The 15855-nt window shown below is 48.3% G+C and overlaps 1 protein-coding gene across 2 annotated transcripts in view; it reads right to left on the reverse strand.

The window, feature by feature from the left end:
* The window catches only part of LOC146810138 (polycystin-1-like), a 545091-nt gene that overhangs the window by 147026 nt on the left and 382210 nt on the right, over window positions 1–15855 (reverse strand). For both annotated transcript variants that reach the window (XR_014966550.1, XM_085617085.1), the window contains exon 29: window positions 2246–2389. Coding sequence is in view for 1 of the 2 variants with exons in the window: in XM_085617085.1 (XP_085473211.1) it covers window positions 2246–2389 (144 nt within the window). In the remaining variant the exon portion in view is untranslated. The remainder of the gene's footprint in view (window positions 1–2245; window positions 2390–15855) is intronic.

Consider the following 15855-nt stretch of genomic DNA (forward strand, 5'->3'; position numbering starts at 1 on the left):
GATGACATAAAGGTCAACAGTTTTCAGTATTCATGACTCATGCACTTCACAATGTCAATATTTTTAGGAGACACAAATCAAACTATATTTTGGGTTGAGGAATACTTCAAATGCATGTTCTCATTGATTAGAAAAAACCAAGCCCTTTTTGCTGTCTGTGATACCATATATTGCAAAGGAAATTCTCAGCATGTCTTGTGAGGCCATCCTTCCCTTCCCTTGTACTTTGGGTTCGTGTTTGGTGTACAGGTGCACAACACAGAGCAAGTTCCTCAGTTAAACGGCCAAAACCAAATCACAGCAAATCAAAATCACCGAACAGGTAGTTTTGGTACTTGCAGTTCGTGTGAAATAACTTTGTGAGATACTTTTGGTGAACTAACTTTAGCTGTGCTCCAGGGAGTGCCTAAGGTGGAGTTCCCTGGAAAAGACCTAGCAGTGCCCCATTGACCAACATTGACTATAGGGCTCAATGTTAAGTAAAACGACGGTGCCTGGCACTTAGGAGCCAAGAGGTGGTGCAGAAGGTGTTTCACATTTCAGATTTTCACTGGCTGCCTGTGTTTGGAGTAGAGAATATTTTACTTAAAAATTAAGCATTGCATTGTCAGAGAAATTATTACCCTTTGTTTGTTTTGTCTAATCACACATCTTGAGTAAGTCTCGATTAAGCCTTGCCTATCTGACCTTACTATCCTGGGACAGTTACATCGTAAAGGGGGGTAACTGAGCTTGCAGTTGGAGTGCAATAGCATTGTACTCCCCCGAAACCAGAAGTAAACGATATTAAATGTCACAATTGAAGTCCAGTAACCTGTTATTACCTTGGGACCCGAAGAAAAGGCCTCACACCATAGTTCAAACAATGGCTTGAAGAGTCTTCCACTCATATCACTGGTGTTTGCAATTCAACATAACTTCTGACAGAAAGTACAATTCCATATATATCCAACACATTAATGCATGCACATATGTGCCTGCTATAAGATTCTGGTTTGGCAAATTTGTCTATGTATTTTCTTCTTTAAAATAGGGATTTAAACAGGGTATATGTTTCAAGATTAGATAATATAATTAATGTATTCTCCCTTAAGGGAGCCCTCGAAGTATTCTTAGTTTCTTAATGTGAGCTTTGAATTAAAATTGTGACTCACTGTTTCAATATTGTAACTGCCTATGTGAACTAGGTACACTTAGTTTTCAATGTTCAGTTCTGTAGCTCTGCTCTTGTACTGTTTTAATTTGGATATTCCAATGCCTGGTACTGTTGCCTTGCGTTAAAACAGTTATGTGGTGGCATTTGCCCTGGTTCCATAATACTCCATCCCAGCTTTAATCTCAGTGCAGAAACTGGATTACAATTGGGGATGGTAAAGAGAGACCTAAAAACCTTTTTCTATACTGGTTCTGTTATGGATGATATGCACAGCATGAATACCAGATTCTAAGTCCTGTTACTCACTGCTATGACACAGGAGCAGTAGGAAACAAAGAAAATCAGCTTCAAGAACCCTCCAGTTCTGTGCAATCCTTGTGCTCCAGGGTATCCAGCCTACATTCCATTTTGCATCCTCTTACAAAAGATTAAAGAACAAAGGAATCTGCCTATAGCTGGACATGATCATCACCAGGATACATTCCCCATGGTCTCCTCACTAAGCAGCATAAAGTGCCCTTGATTTCGTAACTAACTGCAGTTTTAGCCCCACTGTAGATGAGCTCGATAGCCGTCAGCACCCATGGCTCCCAGCCTTCTCCATAAGTGGTCTCCGTCTGAGTGGAAAGTTAAAAAGGAGTATTCCTACGTGAACCTTTGTTTTTAATTAGTACTTTTAAAGCCAATCAGCAATCCACGATTCATCTTCAAGCCAGATTCATTATCTTCTATTTTATGTTTTTAAGTACACCCCGTATGCTGCTATGCCCAATATACAGCAGATATTCTCTTTCTCTGAAGCATCTAAATGATGGGTCTGCACCACTGTGAAAAGCACTGTTAACATTTTCTGTAGGTACCATGGACATTAATGGGTTCATTTCTCCGCTGTCCTTGGTCAAGAGATTTTCCTAAGGACACGCCACCTCTGTATCCTATCCTCAAAGGCTGGGACCAATCTCTAGTTTTGGGCTATCATCTCAGGAGAGTTAATCTTCTCTTCACAGGAGTGGAATAGGTTGCACCTGCACTGAGTGTGGCACATGGGGTATCTGATAAGGCTATAAAAGTCCTTTGAGTCAAACTTACAAGCAGCGAGGACCTCTTTCTCCACCATTCCTTCATTCTTTTCATTTTCCACAGAGAGCCAGTCCTCTACAAGGAAGTAATACATGACATCAGTCTGTCTGTCCCAAACAATGACGTGCTGCAGATACCAGGAAGGGTCCAGCCCTGGAAAGGGACAAAGGAGCGTTTAGAATACATGCCACAACATCAGGAAAATAAACTATTAGCGGTTTCTCTCCTTTTACTATTAGGCTGTCAGCTTAGAGCATAGGAACAGTAGATTACCCATGTATATTAGATGAGCTAAAAGAAATCTGATCTGCATTTCCAGTAGTATATCGCGGGATCATGGCCCAAGGGCATTAGAACACTTTGCTGCAATTCCATTTACAGGTTTTTTATTTATCCAGTTTACTACAGTAATAACCACCAGTTCACATTCAATATCTTCGTTAAACCTACCGGTCACTATAATAAGCATTTCCCAAAATTTCATAAATCGCAACATACATTGCTCTAACCCTACAGACTATAGTTTGCATGTATCTTACCACACCCTCCACATCATCTCTGTTAAGCTCACACGTCATCTATATCTACCATAATCAACATCACCCACATCCCCTTACTCCAGTGATCATCATCTACATCAGCCTTAACCAGTAAAGACCAGAGGTTACATCTTACTAATAAGATACGCCATCACTTACAATTTACTCTCACATTGCCTGTATGCCTTTCAACCACAAAAATATCATGAACATTTCCCTTAACACCCAAGCGTAGATATCATTGCCATACTTCCTTACAGCATATACTAACACATCGTTTACCTACCATTTAACACATTTCTACATCTCTCCTACTCCCACAGACCATCATAAACATATATTTCAAACTCATACATCATCATGTACCACTGTTGTAACTCCACAGACTATTGTGTGTATCTCCCTAACATGAAAGTCCGTAATACCCATATCACCAAGAAAGTTTGCCATCAGACCATGTTCAGGAAGGGAGGTTATTGCTCTGGGAAAAGGCAGCAATTGACTTAAAGGGAGTATGGGGGTGGGTACTGGGTGTGTGTGAAGCAGGAGGCGGCACATGGAAAAAGCTTGTTTCAAGATCAAGTTCAAATCTGCGATTTAATAATTTGACAAGGTTGTGATGGATTTATACCATACCTTTCATGACAGAATTTAGAATAATTTCTGTAAATGTAAACGGCCTGGACAACAGAAGGAAAAGTAAGTAAATAAAGCATTATTAACATTGCTTAGTAACAAAACCCCTCAATAGTACTACTCCAGAGGTGCATCTCAAAAATCCCTAAAATAAAATCAGTCATTGTTCCCTTTTTCCATTAGCTGTTTCTTTGACCTCTGCATCACACAGAGGAGCAGCAATTTGAAGCTCTTTTAAGCTCCCTGGAGTCACTAAAACTGTAGAAGATTATGCTGGTTGATGAAGATTGAGCTGAATCGAGGAGGAGCCTAGCGCGCATCCAAGATGGCCGCGTAGGTGCGAGGCTCCCGAGGACCTCCGCAACCTCCTACGATTATCCTGAAATTATCCTGCCCTGGATGAGGGGACTATGTTGGTGAACCTGAGCTGAGGTGGCACCCGTATCCCGCTTCCGAATCGGACCTCGGACACCGGAGTGAGCACCGATTGAGGTTTGCGGCCTTCCCCTCGCCGGACCCCGGACTTGCGCTGTGGGGTGATCCAGTGACAAAGTGAACAACAGCGGCAGGCAGGGCCTGGCGACTCGCGTACCCCGCACTTTCGCTTTCGCTTTCACACCCCCTTGCCGTCTCTGCGAGGTTGAGTTGCGGAGCCCTTGGTGTTGGTGTGGCCTTGCTGGGAGGCCCTGCCTGCCTGCAGGCTGTGATCCACCCCGCTGCTCTGAGGTGGCCCCCCCCCCGGAGCTCGTGGCCCTGCTTTCCTGCCCTACACGACGTGGCTGGTGCGACTGGGAGATTGGAGGCCATGGCCACGAAACAAGATAGAGACCGGGCAAAGACCAAATCGACCCGGCGTGGCGCCGTCCATCAGGCTAATAGTATGGACCGCTATACCCTCCAGAAGGGATCTCCCGATGGACCGCGCAAGTCCCCTGAGAGCCCTCCTTATGCCCCAGACCTGCCCGCAGATCTGACTCTGCGAGATATCATGGGCGCCATTGCCGAGATGAAGGCCTCGGTGGGCCAGCGGTTTGATACACTGGCGCAGAAGATCGACTCGGTCCTCGTGGATGTTGGCCTGGTGAGGGCCGATCTTTTCAAAACCAATGACCGAGTAGACTCTTTGGCCCACACCGCATCGGGCCTAACGACAGATGTGGCGGCCTTACAAACAGAGGTGCGCCGACTTAGTCAGGCGAGTGCGCTCATGGATCGACGCCTGGAGGACTCTGATAGTCGGGCACGGAGGAACAACATCCGCATCATCGGGGTGCCTGAGGGACGCGAGGAGGCGGCGGCGGATCTCTTTGTGGAGGACCTGATTGCTACCCATCTCCAGCCACGGGGGCTGAGTAAATTCTTTGCTGTGGAGAGGGCCCACAGGGTTCCCGGGGGAAGGCCGAAGGTCGGAGCCCCTCCGAGACCTCTCATTGCCCGGATTTTCAATTTTCGGGACAGAGACGCTATCCTGCAAACCTCCAGACTGCATGGACCGGTCAAGTTTGACAATATGGAGGTAAATTTTTACCCTGATTTCACCCCAGCGGTCCAGAAGCAGAGACTGAGCTTCCTAGGCGTCAAACGCCGTCTTCGGGACCTCAACCTCAAATACGCCATGCTCTTCCCAGCCAAGCTGCGAGTGGAGGTGGATGGTCGCACGCACTTCTTTGATCGTCCCGAAGCGGCCGGGGACTGTCTGGATACTCTGTCCGGGGATCGTGATCGGGGGGGCGGGGGGGGGGGCGGCGGGGGGAGACGGCACGCTGGATCAGGACTGAGGGTTTAACATTGGGCCTCACTCTGGACGAAAATGATGCCACTTTCGATTCTGCGTCAGTCGGTTCCCCTCCTATGGGGGTTGTGTTGGGTCTGTTGGGGGTTCTCCCTCCTCCTCTAGGGGGTCTAGTTAGTTTAACTATATATGGGGCGACAGGCACACTGCACGTTGGGGGGGCTGTTCGGGCTCATGCAGGGGTGCAGGGAGGGGGGAGTTCTGTCGGGGTGGGTGGGTAGGGATGGGGTGTTGTTCGTTTTTATCACAAGGCAAACGTACTTTTGTGTTAGTTCTAAAGTGCTCTCCGGGGGACGAATGATGGCTTCTGAGTATGATGGGGGGTAGGGAATTAACTTTGTTGTCTTGGAATGTGAATGGACTGGGGGACAGGATTAAACGAGGTGTGGTCCTGCAGTTTTTGAAGCGCATCTCGCCCGATGTAGTCTTTCTGCAGGAGACACACCTCATTGGCAACTCCTTCTGCGCCATGAATCGGCGTGGCTATCGCCTAGTGGCTCACTCGGGCTTCACGTCTGGCTCAAGGGGTGAGGGCATCATGGTGAGGAACTCGCTCCCGTTGGAGATTGATGAGGTGCTCCACGATGACAGGGGACGTTACACGGTCTTGGTGGGAAGACTGGAGGGCAAAGTGGTTGTCTTTGTGTCAGTATACATCCCACCGGGGCTGCAGTCGACCACCTTTGCAGACCTGGGGCGCCTTCTCCTTGGCCTTCCGGGGGGGCTTTTAGTTGTGGGGGGGGATTTCAATGCAGTGGTATCTGGGACTGTGGATCGTTACCCCCCTAGGGACCTCCCCCGGGCACAGGCGTGGCTACCCGGCCTCTTGGATACATTTGGGTTAGTGGACTGCTGGCGTTTAAAACACCCCACGCAGCTGCAGTACACTTTCCACTCGGGAGCCCATGGTAGTCTCTCACGACTAGACTATGTCCTTGTCCCGGCGGCCTATGTTGGGAGGGTGGGAGAGGTGCGCCATTTGCCACGGGGTATTTCGGATCACTCCCCGCTCCTACTGCAATTTGATGTCTTTCCGAGGGGTGAGGGTAGGGTTGTCCCAATTAATCCTTGGTACCTGCGCGACCCTACTATTCGCGCTGAATTGATTAAATCCCTTCAGCGATATTTTGATGAGAATGTGGGGTCCGTGCCTTCGGCTGTACCGTTGTGGGAGGCCTTCAAGGCAGTACTCCGAGGGGAAGCCCTATCTCTTATTTCCCACGCCCGTAGGCGCGAGCGGGAGGAGGTAACCCGGATGGAGGCTGAAATAGCCGAGTTGGAGGGTAATTTAGAAGGTGGGGTGATGGATGCCGCATTACATGTCCTCCAACTCAAGCAAGCGGCCTATAGGGCCCTCGTCATGGAGGAGGCCAGGGGCCTCAGTAGAGAGCAACAGGGGCGACTGTATGATGTGGGTGATAAGGCTGGTAAACTGATAGCGTGGTTGGACAAAAAAGAGAGAGCGAATCGTGTGGTCCCGCTGATTGAGAAAACGGATGGTGTGTGTGCAACTGAGCCAGAAGAAATCGTCTCCTGTTTCGCGGATTATTTCCGTGGAGTGTATTCCCCGGTGTCTCCCTGCTCGGAAGAGGATTCCTGTGCCCTGCTCAGGGATATCGCGCTGCCGTCCCTTTCCGGGGATGACAGGGTGTTGCTGGACGCCGCTCCCACCTCCGACGAAATCGCCCTCGCCATACGCTCGGTCGCCTCCGGCAAGGCCATGGGTCCAAATGGTCTCCCTATCGAGTTGTACAAGTTGCGACCGGATACGCTGGCACCCCACCTCCGGGCTATGTTCCTGGAGGCGCACTCGGTGGGCTCCCTCCCGCTGGACCAGCGTCTGGCTACAATCGTGGTCATCCACAAGGAGGGGAGACCTCGGGACCGGGTTACATCCTATCGGCCCATTTCACTACTGAATGCGGAGCCCAAGATTCTCGCCAAGGTACTGGCCAATCGGCTGGTCGGCGTGGTGGGCGACTTGGTTCATCAGAACCAGTCCGGCTTTATTCCTCATCGCAACACAGCCCTTAATCTGCGGCGCTTGCACGGTGTGCTCGCACGTGTCCCGTTTCTACGGGAGCCGGCCATTTTGGCGTCCTTAGACGCCACCATGGCGTTTGACACGCTTGAGTGGCCATACATCTGGGCGATGCTTGCGAAGTTTGGATTTGGCCCAGGGTTCATCAGTTGGGTCAAATTGCTGTATTCGGGCCCACTGGCGCAGGTGGTGGTGAACGGAAGAGTATCGGCTCCGTTCGAGCTGGGCCGGGGCAAGCGGCAGGGCTGCCCCTTATCGCCGCTCCTCTTTGCACTTGCCTTGGAGCCCTTGGCGGAGTGGCTGCGGTGGGAGCCTTCCATCCGTGGTCTCCGCTGGACCCCCGAGTATGAGGACCGCGTATCCCTATACGCTGATGACATCCTTTTGTACCTAGCTTCCCCACGTAAATCACTCATAGTACTGGTTGATGTTTTGCATTCATTCAGTCGTAACTCTGGTCTTGTCATCAACTGGGCTAAATCGTGTGTGTATGTTCTCTCCGGGGAGGCTCCTATCCTCCCGCGGGGCTGTCCGATCCAGGTCGCCCCGCAGGGATTTAGGTACCTGGGTGTCTTCATTACTCTGGACCCGGAGGCTCGGTATGATCGGAACTTGCTTCCCCCCCTCCAGCGTCTGAAAGAGGATGTCGCGCGCTGGCGGCGTTTGCCGCTTTCGCCGCTCGGCCGGGCGGCATTGTTTAAAATGATGTCGCTGCCGCGTTTTCTGTACGCGTTGCAGAATACTATGGACCTCATCCCAGCGCGCTACTTCCGCGAAGTGGAGAGTTTGCAGCGCCGCCTGTTCTGGGACGGGAGGCCACGTATTGCCCTGGCGAAGCTGACGCTCCCATGGTATGACGGGGGGATTGCCCTTCCGGATATCAAACGGTACTATTGGGCCTCCCAGCTAGCTGCGATTAATCAGGGCCTATATGGGCCCGCCTTAAACCCGGCATTTGAAATGGATAGGATGCTCCTTCCAGGTGGTGACCATAATCGAGCGCTCTATTCTAGCGCGCCCGACGCTCGCCTAACGGGCCCCACGCGTGTCATGGTGCGAGTGTGGCATGCGGCCAATGCAGCTATGGGGTGGAAGGACCGTTTGACCCGGGCGTCACCACTGTATGCGTCTGAGCGGTTGGGCTCCTTGTGGACCTCGAAGGGCTTTGAGAAGTGGGACATAATAGGCATTAGCAAAGTGGGGGATCTCTGGACGAGGGGAGGATTTAAAACGTTCGAGATGCTGCAGACGGAATTTCAGTTGCAGGGCAGCGAGTACTTTCGGTATTTGCAGGTCCGTCATGCGCTGGGCTCCGTCTTTCCGGACGTTGCCTCCATCCCGGAGTGTTCCCCCCTGGAGGATAGAGTGCTGGATGGACACATCCCGGACAGCACGATCTCACTGATCTACAAAAAACTGATCAACGACCGCTCAGACTTGTTGACTGCCCTTCGTGGGGCTTGGGTCGCCGACGGGCTGGAGCTGGACGACGAGGACTGGACTTCCGCGGTGGCCTCCCCGAAAGAGGTGGCCTTACCGGCTCGCCTTCGTTTCGTCCAGCTCAAGATACTCCACAGGGTCTACATGACGGGGCCAAGGCTCCTGCATATGGGCTATGCTGAGGACGGTCTGTGTAAGCGTGGGTGTGGTGCGTTGGGAACTTTTCTGCATATCCTGTGGGAGTGCCCGGAGGTGGAGGGGTTCTGGCGTGGTGTGCATGAGGTGCTGCGAATGGTTACGCATGTGGCGCTGTTGCCCGAAGCGAGGAGATGCCTGTTGAATGTGTGGGAGCCTACCAACTATTCGGTGCCGCAGACGTGGTGGGTGACTCTGGGGTATATGGTTGCCAAGCGTGATATTGCCCAATTGTGGGGATCCCAGAGGCCCCCGACTGTCTCAGCCTGGAAGGAACATATGGATTGGTGCATGTTTCGGGAAAAGGTGGTGTATGTGGCGAGAGGTAAGCCTGGGACATGGGTGAAAGTGTGGGGCCCCTGGAACGCCTACCGCGGGGGAATCTGTGCTCCGCCGTTATTGCCTGATCCGTCGCCGGCCCCGTCCCCTTAGCCAACTCACCCCCCCGGCACCTGGGCATTGGGTTTACCCAGCCCTAGTTCTGATCTCTCCCCCCTCTTGAGACTTCTATGGATGGCTAGGATTTCCCCTTTAGGGGAGCACGTGTTGCTAATTCCGATGGAGGATTGCCTTGTGGGTTTATTTGTATTTGTTGTTCTTTAAGTTTAAAATGGAACCGTATAGTGGGGTCTGGATGGTGTGGCTCGCAACGATGTTAACTCCTATGCATGCTCTGCCGCAGCACCATGTGTTTTATAAATGTATATCGTATGCTCCTTCATTGCTAGCAGCCGGCCGGAAGGTTGTAGGCCCATACTTGTATATTTTTGAATCTTGTAATAAACGGTTTCAAAAAAAAAAAAAAAAAAAAAAAAAGATTGAGCTGAATCACAAGCTTTGACATTAGTCTTACATTATGGTCCTCTGGACAATGAGCCGGGATCTGTTTACGAATTAGCTAACAGAATTTCTGAAATGGTTGACAATAGGGGGATTCAGCTTTCTTCAATCCACAACATTACAATTCTCCAAAGTAAATCATATATAGAGAAAGCTTAGATTTGCCAGAGCACTTTTCACTTTTAAACAGAGCTGGGAGTCATAGACCCATGGAGAACTTCACACAGCATGCTGAAGTTTTTTTACGCTTTGTAGGGAGATTTCAGATAGCCTCTTGTATAGATATTATTTTATTCTCTAAACGTTTTGAAAAAATCTCAACTAAAAGTATCCGCATTTGTTTCTCAGATTATGTGGCTCTTTATCTCAATGTATTCTTGATGTCAATGCCAAAATCCGCTTTTAGTTGAGAACTAGAAAGATCATTTATTACAAATTTGTTGTTTAATCTAAGGAAGAACTAAAATACTTTTTGAGGAAAATAAATGACTGCATCTTAGGGAAACATTTGGGAAGCTTACAAAGCCATGCGAAGAGGTGAGATAATAGCTTTCTCTGTGTAATCAAAGAAAATTCCTAAACAGGAATTGCTGAATTTACAGAACAGCCTTAATCAAGCAACATTTAATCTGCATTAAAAAATAATAGGCTAAATTATCGTACATCAGAGGTGGCAAAAGACAAATTGAGATCATCTGTATTAGAGAGGGAGTTAGTTCATTCTCAGTCAGTAAGGCAGCATGTTCATAACGAGGAATATTTAGGTAAGCTATTAGCTTGGCACACTAAGACACATTCTGTAACTAACACACTAACTAAAATATTAGACCCAAAGAATAACTACATTATTACAGAATCAACTCAAAAAGAGAATACATTTTGGGAATATCTTTTGAGAACAGGTGGCCATTTTGGACACAGAAATCTCACAATTCTAAGTCATTTGAAAATCCCTTCTTTATCATCTCCACAGGCGTCCCCCAAACTAATACACCCATTTCAGCAAGATGAGATTGCACACTTAATTAAAAACTTTCCAAAAGGGAAAGGTTAAGCTGAAGATGGTTAGCCATCAGAATGGTACCAAACATTCACGGAGGTATTAAAGACCTGTTTATATTTAATTATGTCATCATTCAAAGTAATGTCCCAACATTCTTTCACACAGGGTTTCTAGTAACCTTCCTAAAAAAGGGAATGATCCATTACATCTTAATTCATGTTGTCCTATAACACTGTTAAATACTAATTAGAAAATATTCACTAAATTGATCGACATTCATATAGGTATAACTGATACACAAAGACCGAAATAAGTTCATCCCGGGACTCTATTTGTGTGCCCAAACCCATTTTTCTGGTAGTAGCAATGGATTATTTTGTATCTATCGAGGCCAAACCTGCCATTATTCTTTTAAATGCAGAAAAGTTATTCAATCTTGTTCACTGGAGATTTTTGTTTAAAATACTTGAGTGATGGGCTTTCCACACCAGTTAATTAGGACGCTAGCTTTGGTATATCAAAATGTGTCCATGCCTATATTAGTGACTGGAAGAGCAACCAAGAGATTAACATCAAACAGAGCACTAGACAGGGGTGCCCCTTGTCACCTATATTATTTACAACATATATTGAGCAATAGCAATAAGAGCTACACAAATGATTGAATCAGTAGTCTCTGGGTCACCGAAGTTAAAACTTGACGTGGATGATATGGTTTTCTACATAGACACTAATCAATTTCAATAGAATTGGGGGCGCCAGAGAGCTCATGGCAAGATGGTGGCACATTAGTGCAGCTCCGCCGGCAGGGTGCTAAATATCTGTAAAAAATCTGATTCTGTTCCACAGCAGATGCAAGATCATCAAAGCCTGCTGCCCAACGCACAGTGTGGAAGTGCGAGAGCGCGGTGTCCGAGCCGCGACCAGGAGGTGACGGGCGGTCTGAGTCAGGTAGTAAGCTGTGACGCAGCCCCTGAACTGGATTTAGTACCAGTGTTGTGAGCATTGGTCAGCGCCCTAGCAGGTGAGTTAGCAGCACAAGATCGCGGCAGGGGGAGTGTGTCAGTGTCTGGTTGTGCCCCCCTCCTGACTGCGCAACGCACAGATCATTAGCATCGGCAACGTATGCCGGGCAAGATAAATTGAGCCCGCGGCGCCATGCGGCGTAGTAGGCCCTTCGAAGTGTGGCAGAGTCAGAGGAAGCATAGCGGTGCTGCTGGAGCGGGAGTCCGCGATCCAACAGAGAGGTAGAGGGACTCCAAATACAGCCGCCAAGGTGAGCCAGACGCCGCTGCATAAAACTATGTGCAGGAGACACTGTCTGTCGGATGGTGATTTCAGCAGGGCCCGATGGTTGAGCAAGGCCTATTCTGTGTCGCGGGGCCCTGGTGGGGCATGAGGAGGCCTGAGGGGGACTGGTCTGTACTCCAGTGAAAAGAATCAGCCCTATTTAGCATAGCTGGCTGAGTGGCTGTGAAGTGATCCTAACATAGCCCTGCACTAGACATAACGTGCCCTGATACGGCTCAGGGGATACAGACAATTAAGGCTGCCTCTGAAAGGGAATTCGGAATCCACCCCTGATGAAATAATACTAGCTGCGAAGTGTGCCAAAATAGCGTCTGCCTTTCTCTGACCACAACACAAGAGAGACTTAGAAACTTAACCTTGCCAGAGGGGCAGTGTGGGACAGTGGAACTGAGCAAGAACACACAATGGGGAAAGCAGATAAAACACAAGCACGACTCACGTTTGAAACAAGAGGATCAACTAAGCAAACTTTAGATATGGCCACGGAGGGAGGGCAGCCCACGGGGACAATAGAGGGTAGTACCCTCGAAACAACCCTGCTGGCTATGCAGAGTAGCCTGCGATATATAGATAGCAAAATAGACTCACTGAATCTGCGCATAGACAATATGGTGGCGAAAATGGACAAGCAATCGGCACAAATCACAGAAACAGAGCAGTGAATACCGAAAGCTGAAGATGTACTGCAAACGGTGAGCACAAAAAGTCTAAATATGGATCGCGTCCTGGCGTCATACAAGGAAAGAATGAAGATTTGGAGGTGCGCTCTCATTGTAATAATTTGTGTATAATTGGCGTGCCGGAGTCTACTAATACTGGCAGAATGGAGATCTACATTGAGGACAAGCTGAGGACACTATTTGGAGCCGAGAACCTGTCTACAATGTTGGTTGTGGAGTGGGCACATTGCGCGCTTATGACGCGGTCTCCACCGGGGACTCCACCGCCCTCTATGATAGCCAAAGTATTAAACTACTGGGACAGAGATACGGTCCTTAGGTTGGCTAGAGAGAAAGGAGAACTGCAATATCATGGCAATCAACTCTCCTTTTACCCAGACTTCACGGTTGCGGTACAATCAGCTAGGAGAGAGTTCCTACCCATCAAGCGCCAACTACAAAAAGCAAACATATCAATTTTGATGTTATACCCGGCTCGACTACGTGTTGAGCACAATGGCAAACAACATATTTTATGACACCAATAGCAGTCAAGGAGTACTTAAAATAGATTTCATCTACCAAAAAAGCCCGAAACACATTGGATGTCGAGGATGAAGCAGACAAACAAAAGGATAAATTCGAACACTGGAACTACATTTATAAATTGCATACCAGCCGTAAGAGCGGGAGACGTGTGGGCCTGACAGGGGATGTAGTTAAATACCTGCATGATGTGCCCGCATTCGGCTGTTGGTTGTAGAAGACAAGCATTTCACCTTGGAACCCGGCCACCTCCATCCACCTGGAGGGTGTATGGGTCACTAGCGAAACCCCACGAGGTAACATCCCAGATGAGTCCAGCACATTGTGCTTCCAAATTGTTAAGCTAATCAAATGTTGTGGTAAGATATATGTTTGTGTGCTATTAACTGGAACTGTCTTTGGCTAGTTTGTGTGGCTGAAGTGGGAGGGGGGATGATGTTGGGTTGTTCAGACACAGTTTACCCACACATGATAGGCACATTTCCTAGGTTGCACACCTTCCCCCGGCATACAATACACATATCAGTATTACAAAATGAGACTACACCATAAACTTCCTGACATGGAACGTGCGTGGACTAAATAGCCCCTGCAAGGTGAGAATGGTACTTCAGTACTTAGACAGACACAATATCCACGTGGCCCTTCTACAAGAGACACACTTGGCTAAGCGCCAGGAGTGCCTTTGGGCACTCGCTTGGCAACTTGTAGCATATCCTCCATTTATTCTACATACTCACGAGGGGGTAATGCTATTATTAAACAATGGGTAACTTTTACACCTTTAACCGACCACTATGACGATCAGGGCAGACTATTAATAGTGCGAGGGAAATTAGCTGGCAAGGATATTACACTGGTTAACACATATGCACCAAATATAGATGACCCAGAATTTTTCACTGTGGATGTAGACACACATTCATACTATAGCGCAAACACATTATTTGGGGAGGCGATCTGAATACATATCTAAATCCCATGGAGGATTGTTCGGCAAGGCAAACAGGCAGCTAAGGTAGTGCGGGCGGGAAGGAAGAATACGGCCTGATAGGCTCATCCGTCTCCACATTCCACTATCCTCCCACTTGGGCTCACTAGAAATTCTGCTGACATCCATACTCTGCAAACCACATGCTGGGCTTGGAGGCGTCTCGGTAAATACTTAGGGACCAACCATTTGTTCACTCCTCACTTACCCCTCCTAGACAATCCATGGCTGCCCCCTACTACTGAGACACTGACAAAACGGGTGCTAACCTGCTGGCACCTTCAGACTGTGGGTGACATGTTTGACACCGGGCAAATGCGCTCTATAGCAGACTTAACAAAGGATCAGGCTGTGACTGCATTGGACCGTTTCCTGATACATAGAATGCGCACTTCGTTGGCAGCAGCACTGCGGTCACTGGCAGAGGAACCCTCTGAATTCAAGCCCCTCACCACAATAATAGCAACACTACACAGTGCACATCTCGTTTCCCGGCTATACCACCTTGCGCAGACTCTCAGGAGGGTGGCTTGGGAAAGAGACCTAGCGCACCCCCTGACTGAAAAGATGTGGGCCTACTGTTGTGAGCAAACTCAATATGTATTAAATAATTATAAACACAAACTTCTGCATTTCAATTATTTACATAGAATGTATATTACCCCTGTGCTGGTTTCCAAGATGGACCGGAATCGGTCGGATAGCTGCCCGCAGTGTGCGAAGGAACATGCTGATTTTATCCACGGAGCATGGAATTGCCCCGCTGCTTAAAATTTTTGGGAGGGGGTCTTTGGGCACCTCGTGGGAATGGTTGAGTCATACCTAACACCCTTCCCATTACTGGTGCTATTGGGGTTTGTTCTTCCTCTGCGACTTGGCATCAGGCAATTTACTGCAATAGCCCTGCTACTAGCCAAATGGCAGGTATCTCTGCATTGGGGTGGATCGTCCCCACCATTGGTGAACGCCTGGTTAAAGGACTTGATGCACTGTGACACAACCAGCAATGTTTATGTGTCCCTGCTTACCTCTACCTCCCGACCCATAAACATATGGCAGCCACTTCGTTCATACCTACTAAAACATCCAGAACTTACTGATTGATGGGACATCCAAATTTGCTAATGGTTGGGATAACGGCTAGCCTACTATGATGGAATGTGTGCTACGAATTGCTATTATATGAACCTGCACTGCAATGTTAATTGTTATTTTATTAATCTCCTTTTTTTTCTCTTCGTTTTATTTGTTTCATGTATGCCAAAATTATATTGCTCATTGTAAGCTCAACTATGTGTTGTTCTATATACTGTGCATATTGTGGCTGCTGTTTCTTGTTTTGAAAATGTTCAATAAAAACAGATAATTAAAAAAAAAGAATACGTCCTGAAGGATGCCTGGCAACTGAGGCACCCCACAAATAAGGAGGGTATTTTTGTCTCGTCGGTACATGGTACGTGGTCATGGCTGGACTACTGGCTCATCTCCACTGGGATGTGCCAGTGGATAGATGAAGTGAGACACTATCTGACCATGCTCCGGTCCTGTTGAAGCTGAAGATCCTGAATATGATCCCTACTCCATTTACCTGGCGCTTTTGGCCGGCGGATTTATGGATGCGGTTTT

The sequence above is a fragment of the Triturus cristatus genome, chromosome 7 (genome assembly GCF_964204655.1).
Source record: "Triturus cristatus chromosome 7, aTriCri1.1, whole genome shotgun sequence".
NCBI classification, from domain to species: domain Eukaryota; kingdom Metazoa; phylum Chordata; class Amphibia; order Caudata; family Salamandridae; genus Triturus; species Triturus cristatus.